The following is a 25,933-nucleotide window of genomic DNA, read 5'->3' as shown; positions in this document are numbered from 1 at the left end:
CGATGGTTCCTCTCGTTGCAGGATTTCTCTTTCCAGGTCCAGCACCGGGCGGGGACCCAACTTGGGAATGCAGATGGCCTCTCACGATGTGATGCACTGTGGGCCCGACACACGACAGCAGTAGGCTCGGAGCTCGGGGGAGGGTACTGTGGCAACAAGGCACAAGAAACAAAGATCGCTCCTCCCGTGACTGCCACTATGGTGCTGAAGAGATAGCTCTGCTTCAGCACAACCAATGTTTTGGACAGCCGGAGAGTGCGTGGCTGCCAGGCAGGGCCGCAGACACACACACGACTGGTGAATGGTGCACGGCATGGCAAAATTCCACCATCCAGCAGCTGAGGGGAGAGTATAAAAGGGCGATCCTCTGCTCGCAAGAGGAGAGAACGCTCTTAGTGCATGTGCACTAATCTGTGCTGTGTCTTTTCCCCTGGCTGCACCCGCAGCCTTACCTGACGGCAGAATGGGATCCCCGCCACTCTGGAAAACCCCAGCACGACCCCGGCAGCCCCACGGACGACTGAGCACTTCACCTCCTGATCCCACTTCTGCACATACGCACACACACACACACCCATACACCCTCACGGACGGTTTAAAAGTGTGACACTGAAACAGCCTCCTGTGTGTCTGTGCTCTGCCCACCACTGGCAAAATTCCGTACAGTATTAGTTTACACTTGGTGTGTGTTAGTGTAATGTTGGTGTGTGTTACTGAACAATTGGTGTGTGTTAGTGTAGAGTCAGTGTGTGTTAGTGTACACTTGGTGTGTGTTAGTGTAGAGTTGGTGTGTGTTATTGTAAACTTGGTGTGTGTTAGTGTGTGTTAGTGTACACTTGGTGTGTGTTAGTGTACAGTTGGTGTGTGTTAGTGTAATGTTGGTGTGTGTTAGTGTAGAGTTGGTGTGTGTTTGTGTGTGTTAGTGTACACTTGGTGTGTGTTAGTGTAATGTTGGTGTGTGTTAGTGTAGAGTTGGTGTGTGTTTGTGTACACTTGGTGTGTGTTAGTGTACACTTGGTGTGTGTTAGTGTGCTGAGGTCAGTGAGAGGAATCTATGCTGTGATAAGCTCTTGGCATTGCAGGGCTTTTCAGTGTTACGAGTGCGGCTCATTGTCCTTTAAATGTTCTTTAAAATGGAACCAGTATTTAATGTTGTATTTTTGGTAATAATGAGAATCAACCTGGATTTGTCTCGGCACGCATCATGTGTCACGTTTCTCAGTACTTTACAGAACTCTGCGTGACCGTGGGAGTGAGTGTTCATTATGAGGTCATGTTTAGTCCTGAATAATTATATTCTTTACACATTCCTGTTTTGTCTAATGTTGTGGAGGTGAATGTCCCTGAGATCGGACTCTTTTCTGTAATATGAGAGCTTTTCAAGTTGACTGTCAGGGCCCAAGTCTGATATTACTGCTGAAACAGGTCCAGTTTCTGCTGTAGCCCCTGAGTGGTGCCTAGACATTTAACAAAGTCTCGTTTGACCCATGACTATGTAATGCACCCATCTTCACCCATCTTTTTTCCTTTCACATCCTACACACGTCGGGCCTCAAATACATCATATGGAGCTATGCACCTGTTAGCTTGTGACTACGATTGGAGCACTGTACATCCTCCATCCTTTTCTCCTCACTCTGATGACCTGGAACTGTGCAGTGGATGCTGCGTGAGAAACCTGGTGTGTTTTGGTTGTTTCTAGTTTCTTCAATGTGGAGTGTTCACTTCAAAGCGTGAATGGCTTTCCTTGTGTGAAGGCCAGCCTAACATGCTGGAAAAGAAAAGAATTTCACTTTGCTGTTTAACGTTACATTTCCACCAGGAAGTCGGGGTTGTTTCCGTGACAGGTCAAGGTCACTCTTACGGGACGCTGGACGCATTTCTAAAAACAACTTCCTGAAACCATGCAACAGATACTTTCCCCATTTAAAAAGTCTTTCACTGTATGCACTCTGTGTTAAAAACTCACATGATGACACTGCGTCTACGTTAATAACTTCATATATAACTCCTTATCTACAGTGTAATATAATCTCTGTATAATCTCATGTATAATCTACAGAGACGTTGTGTCTCCGTTTCCTCTGTCTCCATGCCAGGGTCCATCTTCTCTGTTCTACAGCTGTTTATTAGAGTTCTTCATAAATATATGAAGCCCATTGTTGACCTGGAACAGCGTGTGTACAGTGTGTGTGTAGTGTGTGTACTGTGTCTTTAGTGTGTGTAGTGTGTGCAGGCTGGGAAATGAGGAAACCACAGATTCCCTCTCCTCTCTTCTCCTCTCCTCTCTTCTCCTCTCATCTCCTGTCCTCTCCTCTACTCTGCCAACTGTCCTCCAGCTTCTCTTTAACACTATCACTGAAATTCCACCTGCCAAATCTCTTAACTGGTCAGAGTCTATACTTTCCTCAGGTTCCAGATGTTAAAGGAAGATTCCTCTGGGAAATCTTTGCTAAATAAACTTGACTTATTCATTCATTTATTCATCAGACTATATTATCACTACAGACAAATAGAGTGTGTCATTCACTCAGCATCCTCATCTTCCCTTTAAAATGCCTCATTATACCTGTACAACACTGTAGACTTGTGGATTTGTAAAGATGATATATGTGGCTTTGCATCCCAACGCTGTTCATTTTACAGAAAAAAAATATCATTAACAGTGAAAAATAAATATTATTTTACTTTTGCTTCTTTATTATGCCATGGTGTGTCTACAGTATAGCAGAGATGACATGTAAAGCGAGAAATAAAGTTTTAAGCTGCCAAAATAGTGGTCTACATGACAATTTTAACACCAAGAGTTAAAAAACAAATAAGAAAGAAAACACAAATGTGTCTTGTTTTTATAAACATGCTTGAGTTCATCAATATACATTCACTTGTACTATTACAGACAATCCCTCTTATATAGGGTCTGTGTTTTGCTAATGTTTATCTGTAACAAATCAAATTTCCCCTATCCATATAAATAACACCAAACCAAATACTCTTATTATGTAATGTAATAATTTATAATATACATTATATTAATGGAGCAAATTTTATTTGTTACAGACATTTTAGCGATATATAATATAATAATATAATAGCAATATTTGGGCACACTATCAGATGGTGTGAAAAACCCTTTTCATGAAAGAATATTGATTAATGCAAAGTCTGTCTGGAATATTCGCAGAGTTATAATTAATTTAATGCACCTCCTAAACCATGGGTAAAACAGAGCATAAATAAATGGATTAATGGTGGAATTAAGATAACCCACAATCAAGAGTTTATGGATAGTTTTTATCTGTATTTCAATAACAGCACTTAATAAAGTGTAAATAAAATATGGAAGTAAACACATCAGAAACACAGACACTAAAATGCCCAGGACTTTAGCTGCTTTTCTCTCAGATTTCATCGAGTGTGAGGTGATTTTCTGTGTTTTAGGCCGTGTGTGATTATTAAGCTCTCTGATAGCAGTGGCATGTTTCTTAGCAATCACAAACACTCGAGTATACAATATGATTACGACAGAGAGTGGAAATATAAATGAAAATATAAGATCAATTGCAGACCAAACATCATTGAAAGAGATAACACACTCCCCAGGACAAAATTCAAAATCCATTAAGTTTACATTGAAACAATAGAATATTATGCTATATGCTAGACACACAAACCAGTTAGAATAAACCACAATGCACATAGTCCACTTAGAGATTTTGTTTGCATAGAGAAAGGGGTTTGAGAGAGCCAAATATCGATCCAGAGCGATCAGAGCGACACTGTAGAGGGATAAACCCACGATGAAACTGGCAATCATGCAAAACGTGATGCAGAAAGCTCTCCCAAAAATCCAGCATGACTCGATCATCCAGATTAACACTGGAAGCATTACTAAAGCACCGATGAGGAAATCCGACACTGCCAGAGAGAGCACAAGCAAGTTTGTTGGTGTATGAAGCTGCTTGAAGTGAAGTACAGAGATGATGACGAGAAGATTTCCACACACTGTTAGAAGAACCACAGCAGCTGAACACACGTACAGTAAGATATAAACTACAGGAGATCCAGATCTCTCTGGACAGGAGAAATGCTCACAGCGATCAGACTGGTTAAACTCCGTCAGGTTCATGAATACAGCATATTAAAAAGTCTTCAACATATTTAAAAATAACAGTATATTAGGCGTTTCCTTTGAAAAACATTAACAGTAATCTAATACATGATAGAGCAAGCCAGCTCTGATATTTTTATAGCTTGTAATTTGACCACACCTCCCATGTTTGAGTGACAGTTTCAGACATATGATGTCATAGGTTGTTCAAACAGAAGCTTTAGCTGAGATTTGGCTTCAAAATTATGAGCTTAAAAATAAATAATGATGCAGTGCATGTGTTCTGCCATGGTTTTGTCCCAAGCCGGCAAACTATTGTATTAAATAATATCAAAAAAGGTGTGCCACTTTTGTATTTGACATCAATACTGTGGTCAACATTCCTTGGACCGTGCAACCTTCTAGCCGAGTTCCTGCCGGGTTCCTGCTGCTTCTGAGGGACAGGGAACCCTGGTGCTTATCCAGTGTTCATAGAACCACAGTTACATGTATAACAAGCATTTTATTTCACTATCACTTAACCTATGTCACAATGTCATGAGGGACTGAATGGAAAGGTGTACAGAGATGTCCACCACACTCACTCATGCCCCAGCACTGCCAAGCTGCCACTGTTGGGCCCTTGAGAATTTGAGAATTTGCCCTTAACCCTCACTGGTCCAGGGGCGCTGTATCATGGCTGACCCTGTGCTCTGACCCCAAGTTCCAAACATGCTGCAAGAGAAAAGAATTTCACTCTGCTGTACTAATAAAGACTCGTTATCATTATCATAGAGGTGAATCAGCTCCATTACTGATTCTAGTATTTTCAGCCAAATTCTAACAGGAATCTCTGAAACTCTACAAAAAATTATCCACTCTATTAAAAAACCAGCTGATTTTTATTTGAGAATTTTTTACACACAAATTTACACAATAGCACGTATAATTCTTTAAACAGAACCGCCTATGCCTTTTTTCAACCAAGGTATGACATCATATCTAATATGCTGCCGTTCAAATTCTGGGGGTGTGATCAATTTCTGTACTATAAAAGAACCAGAGCTGCTTGAGCCATAAGTCATTCATATGTGACCTTTTACAGTTAATGGTTTATATTGGTAGCATGCCATATACGAGGTGTTTCATTAAACTTTTAGATACATTAGAGAAATGCTGTATTCATGAATCTGACGGAGTTTAACCAGTCTGATCGCTGTGAGCATTTCTCCTGTCCAGAGAGATCCGGATCTCCTGCAGTTTATATCTTACTGTACGTGTGTTCAGCTGCTGTGGTTCTTCTAACACTGTGTGGAAATCTTCTCGTCATCATCTCTGTTCTTCACTTCAAGCAGCTTCACACACCGACAAACATGCTCGTGTTCTCTCTGGCTGTGTCGGATTTCCTCGTTGGTGCTTTATTAATGCCGCCGATGTTAATCTCCATAATCGAGTCATGCTGGATTTTTGGGAGAGATTTCTGCATTTGTTTTTTGTTGATTTGTGGTTTCCTCACAATCTCGTCCATCTATAATATCGCTCTGATCGCTGTGGATCGGTATTTGGCTCTCTCAAACCCCTTTCTCTACATGAACAGAGTGTCTGTGAGGATCACTGGTATTGTAAATGTATGTGTCTGGTGTGTGGTGATGGCCTATAGCTCAGCACTCTTATATTTCAATGGAAACTTTACAAATACTGTAATGTGTCCTGGAGAGTGTTCTCTCTTTCTGAATAAGGTTTCGTATGTAATTGACCTTATATTTTCATTTATATTTCCACTCTCTGTCATAATCATATTGTATACTCGAGTGTTTGTGATTGCTAAGAAACATGCCACTGCTATCAGAGAGTTTAATAATCACACACGGCCTAAAACACAGAAAATCACCTCACACTCGATGAAATCTGAGAGAAAAGCAGCTAAAGTCCTGGGCATTTTAGTGTCTGTGTTTCTGATGTGTTTACTTCCATATTTTATTTACAGTTTATTAGGTGATGTTATTGAACTACAGACAGAAACATTTCAGAAAGTTTCAATCGTGTTTTGTCTCAATTCCACCATTAATCCTGTTATTTATGGTCTGTTTTACCCGTGGTTTAGAAGGTGCATTAAATTAATTATAACTCTGCGAATATTCCAAACTGACTCTGAATTAATAAATGTTCTCTCATGAAATTAATTTGTTACGTTAATAATAAGTATGCAAAATATTTGTTGAACTGTCTTTACAATCACAAATGCATTGTACAGAAATAACTTGTGATTAAGTGAGTAAGAAGTTTGTCATGGGATAAGAACTGTAATTTTTTAAAACATTAATAGTAAAAGGTTCCAGCATCTTAAAATAAGTATGATAAAGTAAAAAGTGAGAATGTAGAAACTGAACTAACACAATATACAGAAAACCGCAAATCTACTGTGGATATAAAAAGTTTACACACCCCTGTTAGAATGGCAGGTTTTTGTGATGTAAGAAAATTAAACCAAGGTAAATCATGTCAGAACCTTTTCTACCTTTTATTGTGCAATTTTAACCTATTAATTAAAGTGAAAAAACAATAAGAATCCTTTTAGGCAGAAAAAAGTACAATAACGTGGATGTATAAGTTTGCTCACTCCTAAACTAAAACTTAGCTGAAGCACCTTTCAATTTTATCGCAGCTTTCAGTATTTTGGGGTAAGAGTCGATCAGTTTGGAGCGTCTTCACTTAGCAATAATTTGCCATTCTTGCTTATAAAAGCATTCTAACTCTGTCTGATCAGCTGGGCATCTCCTGAACACAGCCCTCTTCAGGTCACCACACAGATCTTTGATTGTGATTTAGGTCTGGACCCTGGCTGGACCATACAAAAATCTTGAACTTGTTTTGGTGAAGCCGTTCCTTTGTTGATCTGGAGCAGGGTGTCTAATCTTATCCGCAAAGGGCCGGTGTGGGTGCAGGTTTTCATTCCAAACAAGTAGGAGGCACACCTAATTCCACCTCTTTAATCAGCTGATCTTGGCTTTCAATAGACGCAGGTGTGGCTTCTGCTTGGTTGGAATGAAAACCTGCTCCCAAACCGGTCCTTTCTGGATAAGATTGATTTGCTTCGGGTCGTTGTCGCGCTGAAAATTTCAATTCCTCTTCATTTTCAGTGTTTTAGCAGAAGCCTTAAGGTTTTGCACCAAAATTGACTCCATCATTTTTGGAGCTATTCATTATTCCCTCCACCCTGATTAAAGCCCCAGTTCCAGCTGAAGAAAAACAACCCCAAAGTCTGATGCTGATTCCCCATGGGGATCGGTTCTTCTGGTGATGTGCAGTGTTTTTCTGCCAAACATATCTTTTGGTATTATGGCTAAAAAGTTCAACTTTGGTCTCATCAGACCATAACACATTATTCCACATGGTTTGGGGTGTATTTATTTATTTATTTATTTATTTATTTATTTATTGTTCGTTTGTTTGTTTGTTTTTTGTTGCCCCCCACCCCAAAGCCCGGAGATATGAAGAAATCGGGAGATTGTTATCACATGTAAGGAGCATCCAGTATTTGCCAGAAATTGCAGAAATTCTTTTAATGTTGCTGTAGGCCTCTCGGCAGCCTCCCTGCCCAGGTTTCTAATGATCTTCTCATCAATTTTAGAGGAACGTTTTGTTCTTAGTCGTGTCACTGTCATGCCATACGAGGATGCTGAGTGAATAACCTACTCCATTTCTCTGTCCGTTTAATACAATTATCATCATGTCATTATATGTTAAAACATTCATATTTTGAATGTAATGTAAAAAATAACCTTCAAATTCAATAGATACAGTATCTCAGAAAAGTGAGTACACCCCTCACATTTTTGTAAATATTTGATTATAACTTTTCATGTGACAACACTGAAGAAATGACACTGTGCTACAGTGTAAAGTAGTGAGTGTACAGCTTGTGTAACAGTGTAAATTTGCCGTCCCCTCAAAATAACTCAACACACAGCCATTAATGTCTAAACTGCTGGCAACAAAAGTGAATACACCCCTATGTGAAAATGTCCAAATTGGGCCCAATTAGCCGTTTTCCCTCCCCGGTGTCATGTGACTTGTTAGTGTTACAAGGTCTCAGGTGTGAATGGGGAGCAGGTGTGTTAAATTTGGTGTCATCGCTCTCACACTCCCTCATACTGATCACTGGAAGATCAACATGGCACCTCATTGTAAAGAACTTTATGAAAAAAAGAATTGTTACTCTACATAAAGATGGCCTAGGCTATAAGAAGATTACTGGAACCATGTCCTGTGGTCTGATGAGACCAAGATAAACTTATTTGGTTCAGATGGTGACAAGCGTGTGTGGTGGCAACCAGGTGAGGAGTACAAAGACAAGTGTGTCTTGCCTACAGTCAAGCGTGGTGGTGGGAGTGCCCTGGTCTGGGGCTGCATGAGTGCTGCCGGCACTGGGGAGCTACAGTTCATTGAGGGAACCATGAATGCCAACATGTCCTGTGACATACTGAAGCAGAGCATGATCCCCTCCCTTCGGAGACTGGGCCGCAGGGCAGTATTCCAGCACGATAATGACCCCAAACACACCTCCAAGACGACCACTGCCTTGCTAAAGAAGCTGAGGGTGAAGGTGATGGACTGGCCAAACATGTCTCCAGACCTAAACCCTATTGAGCCTCTGTGGGGCATCCTCAAACGGAAGGTGGAGGAGCACAAGCTCTCTAACATCCACCAGCTTCGTGATGTGGTCATGGAGGAGTGGAAGAGGACTCCAGTGGCAACCTGTGAAGCTCTGGTGAACTCCATGCCCAAGAGGGTTAAGGCAGTGCTGGAAAATAATGGTGGACACACAAAATATTGACACTTTGGGCCCAATTTGGACATTTTCACTTAGGGGTGTACTCACTTTTGTTGCCAGCGGTTTAGACATTAATGGCTGTGTGTTGAGTTATTTTGAGGGGACAGCAAATTTACACTGTTACACAAGCTGTACACTCACTACTTTACATTGTAGCAAAGTGTCATTTCTTCAGTGAAGTCACATGAAAAGATATAATCAAATATTTACAAAAATGTGCAGCATGTACTCACTTTTGTGAGATACTGTATGTTTCCGTCCAAAGTTGTGAATGTAAATTATGTGCGAAACTGGAAACATTTGCAAATAAAGCATCGCTTCCATCCAGTGAGTCGAAGAGAACAACTGCATCACTTCCTGATAAACCGGCACCAAATATCATAAAGAAAAATGGAATTTGCTGCAGTAGGAGAAGCCGCTGTGGGACTTTTTTATTATTCGTGCACACATGATGAGCAACTAAATAAAATGACCTGACCCAGCTGAGGCGCGCGAGGTATCTGAATGCAACTATACCACCCACCATGTACCATTAGTACATGGAGCTCTGGATGGAACCCATAATCCCTACTTTGGCCCCCACTAAGAGTTACAGGGATTATGTGAACAGAAATGTTGGCCCTCAATCATACTACAGGCCCTCAATGATGATGTGCATCGAGAAATTTATTGAGTAAATGTGTTTCCATCGTAATTTTTGTGCACGTCCTATAACCGGATAAAGAATTTATCAGACTCAATTGAGCGTGTAAGTTTTTAATGCGCATTTTTAGAATTTATGCGCATCTTGGTGTTTGCATCTAGCGTTTCTTAATGTGATATATCGAAATGCGCATAAAAATAGGTGGATAGAAACATGGCTAATGATAAAGTATGAATGGGAATAAAATAATAATTGTGCCAACATCAGTATGATTGGAAAAGCTCACAGAGCACACTGATGAACTGGGGGTGCTGGGATAAACCAGGCATGTGGCAATATTTTTAAGTCATGCACTGTGCAAAAACACACATAAGCAGAATCGTGAATGTAAGTTTAATTAAAATCGTTAAAAAGTTCACAGGAATCTTCATTGAAATCAAAATACTTTTCAAAATAAAGTTGTATAGTTGTGAAGCGCCATCAAAGGGTCTAGTGTTGGTGTGTGTTAGTCCGATGTCTTTATGTGTTAGTGTAGTATTGGCGTGTGTTGTGGATGTGTGTCAGTGTAGTGTTGGTTAGTGTTGCTCTGTGTTGATGTAGAATTAGTGTGTTAGAGTAGTGCTGGTGTATCTTAATCCATTGTTGATGTGTGTTAGTGTAGTGTTATTGTGTGGACAGGGGGCAAGTCACAAGGACTTGCACGGGAAGATAGACACTCCCGTCCTCCACGAGCCTCCCAGCTATGCGTAAATAGTAAAGACTGGATTTGGCAACTGCGATGGGACTGGCACCCTGTCCAGGGTGTACCCCGCCTTGTGCCCGATGCTTCCTGGGATAGGCTCCAGGTTCCCCGTGACCCTGAAGATGGAGTAAGCGATAGAAGGTGGATGGATGGATGGATTTGGCAATCTGTGCGGAACAACAGGCCAACGGGCAGAAAGGCGATTCCCAGCAAAGCGCTGTGGAGCGCTTCAAGAGCATGGCGAGTCACAGAGGTCGTCAAGGTCATCCACTGCACTCAACTCCGACTCCAGCCGTCTTGACTTCGTCTTGCTGTTTGATCCAGTTGGTTTTGGGCGAGAGAGTGAGGTCGACGAAATGCGCAACTCTCCCTCACTTTAAACCAAGTCACCGCGCAAGTCATTTTGTCATCTACTATCCATCACAACCTCCAAGTCCTGTGGCGACAGGCAAGCGACGGAGCGGCAGGTGTGGGTACACTGGCAGCAGTAGCCGCAACCCTGCACACAGGCGGCCCAGGCTATATGGTCGTTCTTCACGAAATGGAGCAGCAGTGAAGTCCGGCAGCCCCCTGAGCGACTGAGCAGCCCTATTTAGCACTGCTCACCTCCAGGCATGAGGAAGGGGCTAGAAAAGGTGCACTAAACATTGCCTGCTCCAAAACTTCCCTAACCAGCTTAACGCGGCTGGTGGGGGCCATAATCAAGCACAAAAACACAAAGAAGAAAACAAGGATCGTTCCTCTCACCTTAGGTGCATGGAATGTGCACACTCTCATGGACAGGCATGACACGGACAGACCCCAGAGGAGACCCGCTCTGATAGCAAATGAATTATTCAGATACAACATCGACATTGCGGCCCTGAGCGAGACCCAGCTCGCAGGCAAAGGTGAACTTTAAGAAAGGGGCTCTGGATACACCTTTTTCTGGAGTGGTCGATACAACAACGAGTGCCGTGAAGCTGGTATCGGCTTTGCAGTAAAATCAGCACTGATTGGCAAGTTGCAGGCCTTACCAAGGGAGTCAGCAACAGGCCCATGACCATGAAACTCCCCCTCCTGTCTGGAAGAAAGCACCTTAAAATCATCAGCTGCTCTGCTCCAACCATGACCAACCCAGATAAAGTGAAGGCCAAGTTCTACGAGGACCTCCACTCTGTCATTGCTGATGTTCCTAGAACAGACAAGCTCGCCGTTCTAGGTGATTTTAACATGAGAGTCGGAAATGACAGCTCTGCCTGGGATGGAGTGCTAGGAAAGCACGGAGTGGGTCACTGCAACAGCAACGGTCTCCTTTTGCTTCAGACTTGTGCCAAACATGAACTGCTGATCACCAACAAGGTATTCCGCCTCCCAACCCATAATCGGACGTCATGGATACACCCTTGCTCAAAGCACTGGCACCTCATCGACTACGTCATCGTCAGGAAGAGGGACAGGCAGGATGTACGTGTGACCAAGTCTATGTGTTGAGCCGAATGCTGGACAGACCACCGTCTCATCATCACCAAGCTCAACATCCGCATCCAGCCAAAGAGACGCCCACAGGGGAAAAAGGCCCCTAAACGTCTAAACATTACAAAGCTGAAGTGCGGTAGAACCAAGCAGTCTTTTATGGATGCCCTGGATGATCATCTGGAATCCACCTCTCTGGACAGCCAGAATGTGGAAGCTGACTGGGCGGCTCTAGGAGAACTGGTCTACAACACAGCTACTGAAATTCTGGGTCAGAAAGCACAAAGATTGGTTTGATGAGAACAGCGAAGACATTAAGCAGTTGCTGAACGAGAAACACCGCCTCCATCAAAATTACCTCAACAACCCTACATCGACTTCCAAGAAGGATGCGTACAAAAACGTACGCAGATTGGTACAGCGGAGACTCTGCCAGATTCAAGACACATGGCTGAGCAGCAAAGCTGATGAGATCCAAGGCTATGCAGACAGGCATGACATGAAGAGATTCATGTTCATCCTCTGCTATGATGCTTTGAAATAAGTGCACAGACCCACGTCATCAGGCTCATGTCCTCTCCTCAGCGCAGATGTGAATACATTGATCACTGACAAGAAGAAGATTCTCGAACGTTGGGCCGAACACTTTGACAACGTCCTGAACCGACCTTCAGCTATCAGTGATGAAGCCATCAGATGTCTCCCCCAAATACCCATCAATGAAGCACTGGATGATCCTCCAACCTTGCTTGAGATCCAGAAAGTGATATGTCTCCTCTCCAGTGGCAAAGCTCCTGGCTCAGACTCCATCCCAGCAGAGGTCTACAAGGAAGGAGGCACAGCTTTAACACAGAGACTTCATCAGCTCTTCCTACTGATGTGGCAACAAGAGACGACACCACAGGATTTCAAAGATGCCTCCATCATTCATTTGTACAAGAGCAAAGGGATCCGCCAGTCCTCCGACAACCACCGTGGCATATACTTGCTATGCATCGCAGGCAAGATTCTTGCCCGGGTTCTGCTGAACCGTCTGAACGCTCACCTCAACCAAAGGCTTCTACCAGGGAGCTAGTGTGGATTTCGGAAAGAGCGCGGTACCATCGACATGGTGTTTGCAGCATGACAGCTACAAGAGAAATGTATGGACCAGAACGCCGACCTCTTCTCTACCTACGTCGACCTGACCAGGGCCTTTGACACTGTCAACAGAGAAGTTCTTTGGAAAATTAAGGCCAAGTACGGATGCCCAAGGAAGTTCATAGCCATGGTGCAGCAGTTCCATGACGGCAGGCAGGCAAGAGTCCTAGACAACAGAGAAGCGTCTCAGCCATTCCCAGTTTCCAGTGGCGTCAAGCAGGGTTGTGTCCTGGCGCCGACCCTGTTCAGCCTCCCTCTCATGTTCTCCGCAATGCTGACTGACGCCTTTAGAGACAGTGATGTTGGGATAGGCATCAAGTACCCCACGGGTGGTAATCTGTTCGGTCTCAGGAGGCTCCAAGCGAAAAACAAGGTTTCGACAGACATCATCAGAGACTTCGTCCTTGCTGGTGACTGTGCCCTTAACGCTAGCACAGAAACATACATGCAACGCAGCGTTAACAGGGTCTCCAGTGCCTGCACAAACTTCGGTCTCACCATCAGCACCAAGAAGACTGAGGTCATGGATAAGCCAACCCCAGGGAAGCCCTATACAGAGCCCAACATCACTGTCAATGGTCAGAGACTGAAAACAGTGACCAAACTCACCTACCTCGGCAGCACATTGTCACAAAATGTAACAATAGATGACGAAGTTAACGTCCGCATTGCGAGAGCCAGCTCAGCTTTCGGGAGACTGTATGCCAAGGTTTGGAACCGAAGAGGCATCACCGACCAGACCAAGCTGAAAGTGTACAGGGCAGTTGTGCTCCCCACACTGCTGTATGCATGCGAAACGTGGACAGCGTACCAACGTCATGCCAGGAATCTGAACCATTTTCACACCACTAGTCTCAGGAAAATCTTTCTCATCAAGTGGCAGAACAAAGTCCCAGACACTGTGGTTCTCACTCAAGCAGGCCTTCCTAGCATCTTCACCATCTTGATGAAGACCCAGCTATGCTGGGCAGGACATGTGGTACGCATGACAGACCAGCGTCTACCAAAGAGACTCTTCTATGGCGAGCTCCAGCAAGGTCAACATTGCCAAGGAGGCCAAAAGAAACATTTTAACATTAATCCTGCCTCCTGGGAACAGACTGCACTGGATGGTGATGCCTGGCACTCCTCCATCCACAAGGGCTCTTTGCTGTGTGAGACAAATCGGACAGCTGGAGCCAAACGAAAGAGGCAAGCCAGATAAACCTGTGCCAGCAACCCTCCTGGAGACGTCCACCTCATCCCCTGTTCCACCTGCCATAGGACTTTCCGTGCAAAGATTGGCCTGACCAGCCATCTACGCACGCATCATCTCTGATGACAAAATGGTATTCGTTGCTATGACAGACAACCAAGAGAGTGTTATTGTAGTGTTGTGTGCTATTGCAGAGTCGGTGTGTGATATTGTAGAGTTGGTTTGTGTTGGTGTGTATTGTGGTGACAGGCCGGCGGACGGCGCACAAGAAACAAAGATCCCACGACTGCCGCTGTGGTGCCGAAGAGACAGTTCCGCTTCAGCACCACCAATGTTTTGGATAGCCGGACAGCGCGTGGCTGCGGTGCGGGGCCACTGACACACACGGCTGGTGAATGGTGTGCGGCATGGCAAAATTCCACCATCCAGCAGCCGGGGGGAGAGTATAAAAGGGCGATCCTCTGCTCGCAAGAGAATGCTCTCAGTGCATGTGCGCTAATGTTTAATTCCGAATTTTTTGTGTGTGTGTCTCTTAGTTGACCTTCTGCCTGCGTGCAGACATACTCCACCTACGCTCTAAGGCCTGCCGCACTAATCAAATACATGTATTGTTATCCCCCTGTGCATTGCTTTTCTGTGTGTTACGTCTTATGTGAACATCCGTTCTTACACTCCACCAGCCCAGTGAATTCTCAATAAGATTACATATTACTCATACTAGGTCTCCCATGTGTTTATTTCATGTATATTTTATATACAACAGTGTCTTTTCCCCTGGCTGCACCCGCAGTGTTGCCTGATGGCAGAATGGGATCCCCGGCACTCGGGAAAACCCCAGCATGTCCCCGGCAGCCACGCGGACAACTGAGCACGTCACCTCCCAATCCCACTTCTGCACACGCACACACACGCACCCATACACCCTCACAGACGGTTTAAATAAAAATTCCTCCAAGTGTGAAACTGAAACAGCCTCCTGTGTGTCTGTGCTCTGCCCACCGCTGGCCAAATTCCCTACAGTATTAGTTTACACATGGTGTGTGTGTTAGTGTAGAGTTGGTGTGTGTTGGTGTAGAGTTGGTGTGTGTTGGTGTAGAGTTAGTGTGTGTTAATGTAGTATTGATGTGTGTTGTTGATGTGTGTTAGTGTAATGTTGGTGTGTGTTATTGAACAATTGGTGTGTGTTAGTGTAGAGTTGGTGTGTGTTAGTGTAGACTTAGTGTGTGTTAGTGTAGCGTTGGTGTGTGTTAGTGTACACTTGGTGTGTGTTAGTGTAGAGTTGGTGTGTGTTAGTGTAAACTTGGTGTGTGTTAGTGTGTGTTAGTGTACACTTGGTGTGTGTTAGTGTACAGTTGGTGTGTGTTAGTGTAATGTCGGTGTGTTAGTGTACACTTGGCGTGTGTTAGTGTACAGTTGGTGTGTGTTAGTGTAATGTTGGTGTGTGTTAGTGTAGAGTTGGTGTGTGTTAGTGTAATGTTGGTGTGTGTTAGTGTACACTTGGTGTGTGTTAGTGTACAGTTGGTGTGTGTTAGTGTAATGTCGGTGTGTGTTAGTGTACACTTGGTGTGTGTTAGTGTACAGTTGGTGTGTGTTAGTGTAATGTCGGTGTGTGTTAGTGTAGAGTTGGTGTGTGTTAGTGTGCTGAGGTCAGTGAGAGGAATCTATGCTGTGATAAGCTCTTGGCATTGCAGGGCTTTTCAGTGTTACGAGTGCGGCTCATTGTCCTTTAAATGTTCTTTAAAATGGAACCAGTATTTAATGTTGTATTTTTGGTAATAATGAGAATCAACCTGGATTTGTCTCGGCACGCATCATGTGTCACGTTTCTCAGTACTTTACAGAACTCTGCGTGACCGTGGGAGTGAGTGTTCATTATGAGGTCATGTTTAGTCCTGAATAATTATATTCTTTACACATTCCTGTTTTGTCTAATGTTGTGGAGGTGAATGTCCCTGAGATCGGACTCTTTTCTGTAATATGAGAGCTTTTCAAGTTGACTGTCAGGGCCCAAGTCTGATATTACTGCTGAAACAGGTCCAGGTTCTGCTGTAGCCCCTGAGTGGTGCCTAGACATTTAACAAAGTCTCGTTTGACCCATGACTATGTAATGCACCCATCTTCACCCATCTTTTTTCCTTTCACATCCTACACACGTCGGGCCTCAAATACATCATATGGAGCTATGCACCTGTTAGCTTGTGACTACGATTGGAGCACTGTACATCCTCCATCCTTTTCTCCTCACTCTGATGACCTGGAACTGTGCAGTGGATGCTGCGTGAGAAACCTGGTGTGTTTTGGTTGTTTCTAGTTTCTTCAATGTGGAGTGTTCACTTCAAAGCGTGAATGGCTTTCCTTGTGTGAAGGCCAGCCTAACATGCTGGAAAAGAAAAGAATTTCACTTTGCTGTTTAACGTTACATTTCCACCAGGAAGTCGGGGTTGTTTCCGTGACAGGTCAAGGTCACTCTTACGGGACGCTGGACGCATTTCTAAAAACAACTTCCTGAAACCATGCAACAGATACTTTCCCCATTTAAAAAGTCTTTCACTGTACGCACCCTGTGTTAAAAACTCACACAATGACACTGCGTCTACGTTAATAACTTCATATATAACTCCTTATCTACAGTGTAATATAATCTCTGTATAATCTCATGTATAATCTACAGAGACGTTGTGTCCCCGTTTCCTCTGTCTCCATGCCAGGGTCCATTTTCTCTGTTGTACAGCTGCTTATTAGAGTTCTTCATAAATATATGAAGCCCATTGTTGACCTGGAACAGCGTGTGTACAGTGTGTGTGTAGTGTGTGTACTGTGTCTTTAGTGTGTGTAGTGTGTGCAGGCTGGGAAATGAGGAAACCACAGATTCCCTCTCCTCTCTTCTCCTCTCCTCTCTTCTCCTCTCATCTCCTGTCCTCTCCTCTACTCTGCCAACTGTCCTCCAGCTTCTCTTTAACACTATCACTGAAATTCCACCTGCCAAATCTCTTAACTGGTCAGAGTCTATACTTTCCTCAGGTTCCAGATGTTAAAGGAAGATTCCTCTGGGAAATCTTTGCTAAATAAACTTGACTTATTCATTCATTTATTCATCAGACTATATTATCACTACAGACAAATAGAGTGTGTCATTCACTCAGCATCCTCATCTTCCCTTTAAAATGCCTCATTATACCTGTACAACACTGTAGACTTGTGGATTTGTAAAGATGATATATGTGGCTTTGCATCCCAACGCTGTTCATTTTACAGAAAAAAATATCATTAGCAGTGAAAAATAAATATTATTTTACTTTTGCTTCTTTATTATGCCATGGTGTGTCAACAGTATAGCAGAGATGACATGTAAAGCGAGAAATAAAGTTTTAAGCTGCCAAAATAGTGGTCTACATGACAATTTTAACACCAAGAGTCAAAAAACAAATAAGAAAGAAAACACAAATGTGTCTTGTTTTTATAAACATGCTTGAGTTCATCAATATACATTCACTTGTACTATTACAGACAATCCCTCTTATATAGGGTCTGTGTTTTGCTAATGTTTATCTGTAACAAATCAAATTTCCCCTATCCATATAAATAACACCAAACCAAATACTCTTATTATGTAATGTAATAATTTATAATATACATTATATTAATGGAGCAAATTTTATTTGTTACAGACATTTTAGCGATATATAATATAATAATATAATAGCAATATTTGGGCACACTATCAGATGGTGTGAAAAACCCTTTTCATGAAAGAATATTGATTAATGCAGAGTCTGTCTGGAATATTCGCAGAGTTATAATTAATTTAATGCACCTCCTAAACCATGGGTAAAACAGAGCATAAATAAATGGATTAATGGTGGAATTAAGATAAAGCACAAACGCAAGTTTATGAATAGTTTTTGTCTGTAGTTCAATAACATCACCTAATAAACTGTAAATAAAATACGGAAGTAAACACATCAGAAACACAGACACTAAAATGCCCAGGACTTTAGCTGCTTTTCTCTCAGATTTCATCGAGTGTGAGGTGATTTTCTGTGTTTTAGGCCGTGTGTGATTATTAAGCTCTCTGATAGCAGTGACATGTTTCTTAGCAATCACAAACACTCGAGTATACAATATGATTATGACAGAGAGTGGAAATATAAACGTTATTACAAGATCAATTGCAGTCCAAACCTCATTCATAATGAGAAAACATTCTCCAGGACAAATGACAAAATCCATTAAGTTTACATTGAAACAATAGAATATTATGCTATATGCTAGACACACAAACCAGTTAGAATAAACCACAATGCACATAGTCCACTTAGAGATTTTGTTTGCATAGAGAAAGGGGTTTGAGAGAGCCAAATATCGATCCACAGCGATCAGAGCGACACTGTAGAGGGATAAACCCACGATGAAACTGGCAATCATGCAAAACGTGATGCAGAAAGCTCTCCCAAAAATCCAGCATGACTCGATTATCCAAATTAACGTTGGTGGCATTAATAAAGCACCGATGAGGAAATCCGACACAGCCAGAGAGAACACGAGCATGTTGGCCGGTGTGTGAAGCTGCTTGAAGTGAAGAACAGAGATGATGACGAGCATATTTCCACACACTGTTAGAAGAACCACAGCAGCTGAACACACGTACAGTAAGATATAAACTGCAGGAGAAAAGGATCTCTCTGGACAGGAGAAATGCTCACAGCGATCAGACTGGTTAAACTCCGTCAGGTTCATGAATACAGCATATTAAAAAGTCTTCAACATATTTAAAAATAACAGTATATTAGGCGTTTCCTTTGAAAAACATTAACAGTAATCTAATACATGATAGAGCAAGCCAGCTCTGATATTTTTATAGCTTGTAATTTGACCACACCTCCCATGTTTGAGTGACAGTTTCAGACATATGATGTCATAGGTTGTTCAAACAGAAGCTTTAGCTGAGATTTGGCTTCAAAATTATGAGCTTAAAAATAAATAATGATGCAGTGCATGTGTTCTGCCATGGTTTTGTCCCAAGCCGGCAAACTATTGTATTAAATAATATCAAAAAAGGTGTGCCACTTTTGTATTTGACATCAATACTGTGGTCAACATTCCTTGGACCGTGCAACCTTCTAGCCGAGTTCCTGCCGGGTTCCTGCTGCTTCTGAGGGACAGGGAACCCTGGTGCTTATCCAGTGTTCATAGAACCACAGTTACATGTATAACAAGCATTTTATTTCACTATCACTTAACCTATGTCACAATGTCATGAGGGACCGACCCTCAGGACTGAATGGAAAGGTGTACAGAGATGTCCACCACACTCACTCCTGCTACTGGAAGGGACTATGTTAACTTTGTAGGACATGGAATAGGTGCATGGTGACACCCAGATAGGAAGAGCACAGGTCTCCTGGAACAGCATGCCTATAATTAATGCCCATGAGCAGCAGACACTTCATGTAGAGTGTAATTTCACAGTAAGGGCTGACTCTGTGTCTTTCCCCATGACATACAAAAAAAATTTAACTGATGATTGAATCACTGCTGTCCAGTCTAAATAATAAACTATATGGCCAAAAGTATGTGGACACTTGATCATCACATCACACCATATGTGGGCCTTCCCCAAACTGTTCCTACAGAGTTGGAAGCACAAAATATTGTAGAATGTTTTTGGATCCTGTAGCATACATTAAGATTTCCCTTCACTGGAATTAAGGGGCCTAGCCCAAACCCGCTGCAGCATAACTGTGGCACTGTGCAAAAAGCTTTTGCTTGTATTCCAGTACATTTGCTTAAACAAATACTACCAACAACAATCAAACCTCTGTTAAAAAATAATAAAGTCTTCCCTTGTGTACCTAAAGCTGTTAAATTAACTGTTATTAAACCATTGTGGAGAACCCAGTGTGTACGTGTGTGTGTGTGTGTGTGTGTGTGTGTGTGTGTGTGTGTGTGTGTGTGTGTGTGTGTGTGTGTGAGAGAACTTGGGAGACAGGTGACTTTTTACAGAGCTTTGTGTGTCCTATTTATTTTCCAATATTAATAAATAAGCACAAACAAATCCAAACTCTATGCTGGGCACAGCTTGTTATGTTCACATTCAAGTTGACGTTCACGTGTAAGCCAAGTGTGTTGTGGGTGTTGTGTTGGCTCACTCCAAACAAAAATGGACAGATCCGTTGGCCTTGAGCACCAAGACCATGAAGCTGCATAAATCACTGTGGGACTCCTTGATTACTCCCATGTCGAACATAACCTTGAGTTCATCCTGAACCACTTTTTTGTGTTCAGGTAACAAGAAGGGCCGGCTGCATACAACCGTGCCTGGAGGCATCTCAATGTGGCGCTCAATGAGGACTGTGTGACTGGATAGGGGCAAAAACCCACCAACCTGTGCTGTCTGGGATGGTGAAAGGTGGTGAAGAGTCGTTGACTTTAGGAATGAAAGAAGATGAGGCAGCAATGTCGCCTTGGTGTGACCCTGTGTGCGAATTATACACTGACTTTCCAGGGAGTCAGCTTTTTTCAGTTTGCCCAGATTAACTAGTTTGTACAAGTAGCTATAGTTCATACAATCCTGTTCACCTTCATGATAATGATAATGAGTCTTTATTGGTCACATATGCACAGTGAAATTCTTTTGTAATTAGCAGATATTTGCCTAATTCTGCAGTGCATGCATAGTTTGCAGTGTGCCGATGCACCTGAAGGATATTTTTTACAGAATTCTGCATGCAGGGTTTCAACTTAATGTTTTTCCCATTTGGCAAATTCTTGATTTGTTAGTGGACGCCACACCTCACTGTGGTGGCTTGGCGGTTAAGGAAATATAAGAAATTGTCATTTGACGGCATAAAATGGTCTGCGGCCTTCATCTCTCAGTTCATTCATTGCAGAGTGGATTCCTGGAACTGACAATACATCATAAAAATGTTTATCTCCATTTGTTCTGCATTTGTCTTGTTTACTGTCATTGTAGTTGTAGATTTGGCCCTAGGGCTTGTCTTGTAATAAACTCACTAAAGGGGTTGCCAAACACTTTCAACAAAATTGTTTTGACTTGATAGGGCGAGGGGTACAAAAGCACTTGACGTCTACATTTTCTACAAAATTATCCACTCTATCCAAAAAAAACCAGCTGATTTTTATTTGAGAATTTTTTACACACAAATTTACACAATAGCACGTATAATTCTTTAAACAGAACCGCCTATGCCTTTTTTTCAACCAAGGTATGACATCATATCTAATATGCTGCCGCTCAAATTCTGGGGGTGTGATCAGTTTCTGTACTATAAAAGAACCAGAGCTGCTTGAGCCATAAGTCATTCATATGTGACCTTTTACAGTTAATGGTTTATATTGGTAGCATGCCATATACGAGGTGTTTCTTTAAATTTTTAGATACATTAGAGAAATGCTGTATTCATGAATCTGACGGAGTTTAACCAGTCTGATCTCTGTGAGCATTTCTCCTGTCCAGAGAGATCTGGATCTCCTGCAGTTTATATCTTACTGTACGTGTGTTCAGCTGCTGTGGTTCTTCTAACACTGTGTGGAAATATGCTCGTCATCATCTCTGTTCTTCACTTCAAGCAGCTTCACACACCGACAAACATGCTCGTGCTCTCTCTGGCTGTGTCGGATTTCCTCGTTGGTGCTTTAGTAATGCCACCGATGTTAATCTGGATAATCGAGTCGTGCTGGATTTTTGGGAGAGCTTTCTGCATTTGTTTTTTATTGTTCAGTGGTTTCCTCATGATTTGTTCCATCTATAATATCGCTCTGATCGCTGTGGATCGGTATTTGGCTCTCTCAAACCCCTTTCTCTACATGAACAGAATCACTAGAAGGACTATGTGCATTGTGGTTTATTCTAACTGCTGTGTGTCTCTGACGTATATCACAGCAGTCTATTATTTCAATGGAAGCTTCATGGGTTCTGTAATGTGTCCTGGTGAATGTATTTACTTTCTAAATGAGGTTTGGTCTGTACTTGATCTTGTTGTATCATTTACATTTCCACTTTCTATCATAATCATATTGTATACTCGAGTGTTTGTGATTGCTAAGAAACATGCCACTGCTATCAGAGAGCTTAATAATCACACACGGCCTAAAACACAGAAAATCACCTCACACTCGATGAAATCTGAGAGAAAAGCAGCTAAAGTCCTGGGCATTTTAGTGTCTGTGTTTCTGATGTGTTTACTTCCGTATTTTATTTGCAGTTTATTAGGTGATGTTATTGAACTACAGACAGAAACATTTCAGAAACTTGTGATTGTGCTTTATCTTAATTCCACCATTAATCCTGTTATTTATGCTCTGTTTTACCCGTGGTTTAGGAGGTGCATTAAATTAATTATAACTCTGCGAATATTCCAGACAGACTCTGAATTAATAAACGTTCTTTCATGAACATGCTTTTTTTCCACTCCATCAGATGATTTCCCAAATATTGTTATTATCTTATATATAATATAATAGCAATTTGTCTTATATATAAGATAATAGCAATTGGAATTACAATACATTGGAATAGAAAGGCCATTTATTTTACTTTTTCTATACACTGAAGGGTTTGATTTCCTGATATTCACATCTAGATGTGTTAAACAACTAAGAACATAGTTGGTGGCAGACCACCCAATTTTAGTTGAGCAAAAGTATTGGAACAGGTAGTCTTAAAGTAAATGAAAGTAAATAACAGTTAATTGTTGGTTGCATATCTCTTGCTTGCAATAACTGCATCAAGCTGGCGACCCACTAACATCACCAGCTGTTGTAATATACTTTAATGATTCTTTTACAGACTTGTCGTACAGTTTCTTTCAGTTGTTGCCTGTTTTGCCCTTCAGTCTCCTCTTCAGGAGGTGAAATGCTGCTCAATTGGGTTAAGGTCTGGTGGTTGACTTGGCCAGTCTAAAACATTCTACTTTCCCCACCCTGATGAAGTCCTTTGTTGAATTGGCAGTGTGTGAAGTTTCTCCAAATTAGACGATGCATTTCTCTGTAAATCAACAGACAAGTTTCTGTAGACTTCTGAATTCATTCTTCTGCTACCATCATGAGTTCCATCATCAATAAAGATTAGTGAGCCTGTTCCAGAAGCAGCCATGCAAGCCTGCTGGCTCAAATTTAGCCCATTACCCAAAGACACTTAAAAATGTAACATAGAAGCCAATACTCACATATTCAAAACCAGTTGGAGATAGAAAAATCAGACACCAGCCATGAGTGAGGAAAAGCAAGGTTTCAGGTTTATTGGTTCCACTACACACGAGAGCCACACCGATGAGAATTCTCAGACGTGATCTGACACCCGGAGCTGAAGCTCCCTTATTTATACAGTTTTCTACACCCAAACCAAAAAAGCTTTCCCATAACACCATTATGTTTAGAACGAGCTTTCCCATAACACTATTATGTTTAGAAAGAGCCTTCCCATAATACCATTATGTTTTAGAATGAGCCTTCCCATAATACCAATATGTACACGACTCAACATTTCGGAGAGACCTTGGTCTCACGGGGTCCGCATTGCCCATAGACTGTTATCTCACGGCCCTAGCTATTCCCATCAACGGTTATCCTGCAGCCCTCGCTATTCCCATAGATGGTTATTACACAGGTGCAACATGGCTCAACTACCCTTATAAACGGCCCGTCTTGGTTCTCTCTTAAAAATTAAAGCCTTCGTCTGTGTCACTCCTGACTTTTTCTCGTGAGAAAAGGATCCTCCTCACCTTCAAGTACATTATGAGTAAGTTTCTTTCTCATTTTTCTGTTTTTCTATATTTCTGTTTTATAATGCTTTTTCCTTTCATATTTGCTCTACATTTCTGTTTTATATCTGGTTATACTGCTGTCAAGTATTTTACCCCCTTTTCTGTACTCCATACTTCATAATATCCTTATAATATCCTTATAATCCTTATATTATCCTTATAGTATCCTAATACTCCTTTTATTATCTTTATAATGTTCTGCTTCCCTTCTGTATGTGTGTGCGTGGCGGCCTAGGCCTCTGTGTGTGTGTGTGTGTGTGTGTGTGTGTGTGTGTTATGCCTGCATGCCTGACCTTGACTGTGTGAGTGTGTGTGCCTCTGTGTGTGTGTGTGTGTTTCTCAGCCTGCACTCCTCAGCTCCTATATTTCTCTGTGAATAATAAATCATAATGTTAATCTTGAAGTGTGAATCCATTTCACCAATATCCGCCTAATACCGTTTATTTGCTTCTGTGTGTCCTAGGTGCCCGTCACTTTTCCTTATCTCCTTTACTGGAATGAATGAATGAATGAATGAATGAATGAATGAATAAATGCCTTTTATTGTCACTATACACATGTACAATGAAATTAAGAGCCACTCCTTTTTTTGTTCTGTGCCAACATGTACATAGAATAAACAAGAAGAATAAACAGATAAATAAGATAAATAAACAGATAAATAAACAAGATAAATAAACAAGATATTGGGGCTGGATTTGGATCTGAACACTCGCTATCAGCTCGCGCATCTCACTGCTGACATCACTATGCTACTCGACGTTCTGTGCACCCCCTCTGGAAATGCGGGGTCCCCCCTCCCCCTCTCAGATATAGAATCCCCCCCGCGAATGTGTGCATTGACGCCTCTACGCAGACAGACCCTCTGCCTGACCCTCAAGCTATCAGACTGAGTATGTACACCTCGGCTGGCTATCCCATGTCCCCAGGACGCACCCCATTTTATCACCCGTTTTCTCCCTACCATTCCCCCCAGGATTATGATCCCACCAGTCCTGTGAACTCTCAATAAAATTACATGCTATTCATACTTGGTCTGTGAAACCTAAATAAACTTACATACTAATCATACTTGCCCAAGCCATGACACTTTGGCCTTTCCACCACTTTGGTAGAGGTTAATCTTGGTTGCATAACATTTGTGGCTCATCTCTGTATTTATTTATAAATTCCCATCTGGCCTTTAGATTTTTACTGCTGATGAGTGGTTCACATTTTGTGGTGTTTCCTCTATATTTGTGCTTTCAAAGTCTTCTTCGATAGCTGGATTGTGATACCTTCACCCCTGCCCTGTGGAGGTTGTTGGTGATGTCACTGACTGTTGTTTTTGGGTTTTCCTTCACAGCTCTCACAATGTTTCTGTCATCAACTGCTGTTGTTTTGTAAGTTAACACTATTATTTTATTTCATTAAAACTTTCTATAGTAAAAATTTACATGGGAGAATTATTCACCAGACAGTGTGTTAGATCAACCCATGAACATTGTAACAATCACATGAAAAGCACATTGCTTTTCTTCAAAGCTTTCATTCCATTTGTGTAAATGTGTAACATTCAAACTGAGCACAGGTTCGCATGTGTCAAAGGGAACGTGAATTGAATTTAAAAAAAAAAAAAAAAAAAAAAACCTCCAAAAGAGTGAAACTGTATGATGACAGTTTTGCAGTGGTGGCCTGGTGGTTAAAGGCTCTGGGTTACTGATCAGAAGGTCAGGAGTTCAAGCCCCAGCACTGCCAAGCTGCCACTGTTGGGCCCTTGAGCAAGGCCCTTAACCCTCAACTGCTCAGATGTATAAATGAGATAAATGTAAGTCGCTCTGGATAAGGGCGTCTGCCAAATGCGGTAAATCTCACTGACTTTAGGAGTGAAAACATGGTTAGGCAACAGTGGTATGACCCAAGATATAGTGGGCTACACATATAATGCTTTAAGCTTGCTCACTTTCTTTCCTAGATGTCAGGATTAGTAGAAACACTCCTAACAAACTGATAAAATGTTAAATATTGTATATTTGTTCATCATAGAGAAGACCTAGATGTTTGACAGGT

The 25,933-nt window shown here is 42.1% G+C and overlaps 4 protein-coding genes across 4 annotated transcripts; 2 read left to right on the top strand and 2 right to left on the bottom strand.

Annotated features, from left to right (window-relative positions):
- Window positions 1-2,728: 2,728 nt before the first annotated feature.
- Window positions 2,729-4,748, bottom strand: LOC108255059 (trace amine-associated receptor 13c-like). The gene has a single exon (XM_017450707.3). The coding sequence runs from the start codon at window positions 4,127-4,129 to the stop codon at window positions 3,137-3,139; it is 993 nt and encodes a 330-aa protein (XP_017306196.1). The 5' UTR covers window positions 4,130-4,748; the 3' UTR covers window positions 2,729-3,136.
- Window positions 4,749-5,003: 255 nt separating this feature from the next.
- LOC108255066 (trace amine-associated receptor 13c-like) lies at window positions 5,004-6,267 on the top strand. The gene has a single exon (XM_017450718.3). The coding sequence runs from the start codon at window positions 5,275-5,277 to the stop codon at window positions 6,265-6,267; it is 993 nt and encodes a 330-aa protein (XP_017306207.1). The 5' UTR covers window positions 5,004-5,274.
- Window positions 6,268-17,467: 11,200 nt separating this feature from the next.
- On the bottom strand, window positions 17,468-19,585 carry LOC108255032 (trace amine-associated receptor 13c-like). The gene has a single exon (XM_053686138.1). It carries the CDS (start codon window positions 18,834-18,836, stop codon window positions 17,844-17,846), a length of 993 nt encoding a protein of 330 aa, XP_053542113.1. The 5' UTR covers window positions 18,837-19,585; the 3' UTR covers window positions 17,468-17,843.
- A 23-nt stretch (window positions 19,586-19,608) lies between these two features.
- On the top strand, window positions 19,609-22,514 carry LOC108255028 (trace amine-associated receptor 13c-like). Its single transcript, XM_053686127.1, has one exon. The coding sequence runs from the start codon at window positions 21,522-21,524 to the stop codon at window positions 22,512-22,514; it is 993 nt and encodes a 330-aa protein (XP_053542102.1). The 5' UTR covers window positions 19,609-21,521.
- Window positions 22,515-25,933: the final 3,419 nt, after the last annotated feature.

This window comes from Ictalurus punctatus, chromosome 2 (assembly GCF_001660625.3).
Source record: "Ictalurus punctatus breed USDA103 chromosome 2, Coco_2.0, whole genome shotgun sequence".
NCBI classification, from domain to species: domain Eukaryota; kingdom Metazoa; phylum Chordata; class Actinopteri; order Siluriformes; family Ictaluridae; genus Ictalurus; species Ictalurus punctatus.
This window is presented reverse-complemented; position numbering and strand designations above follow the sequence as displayed.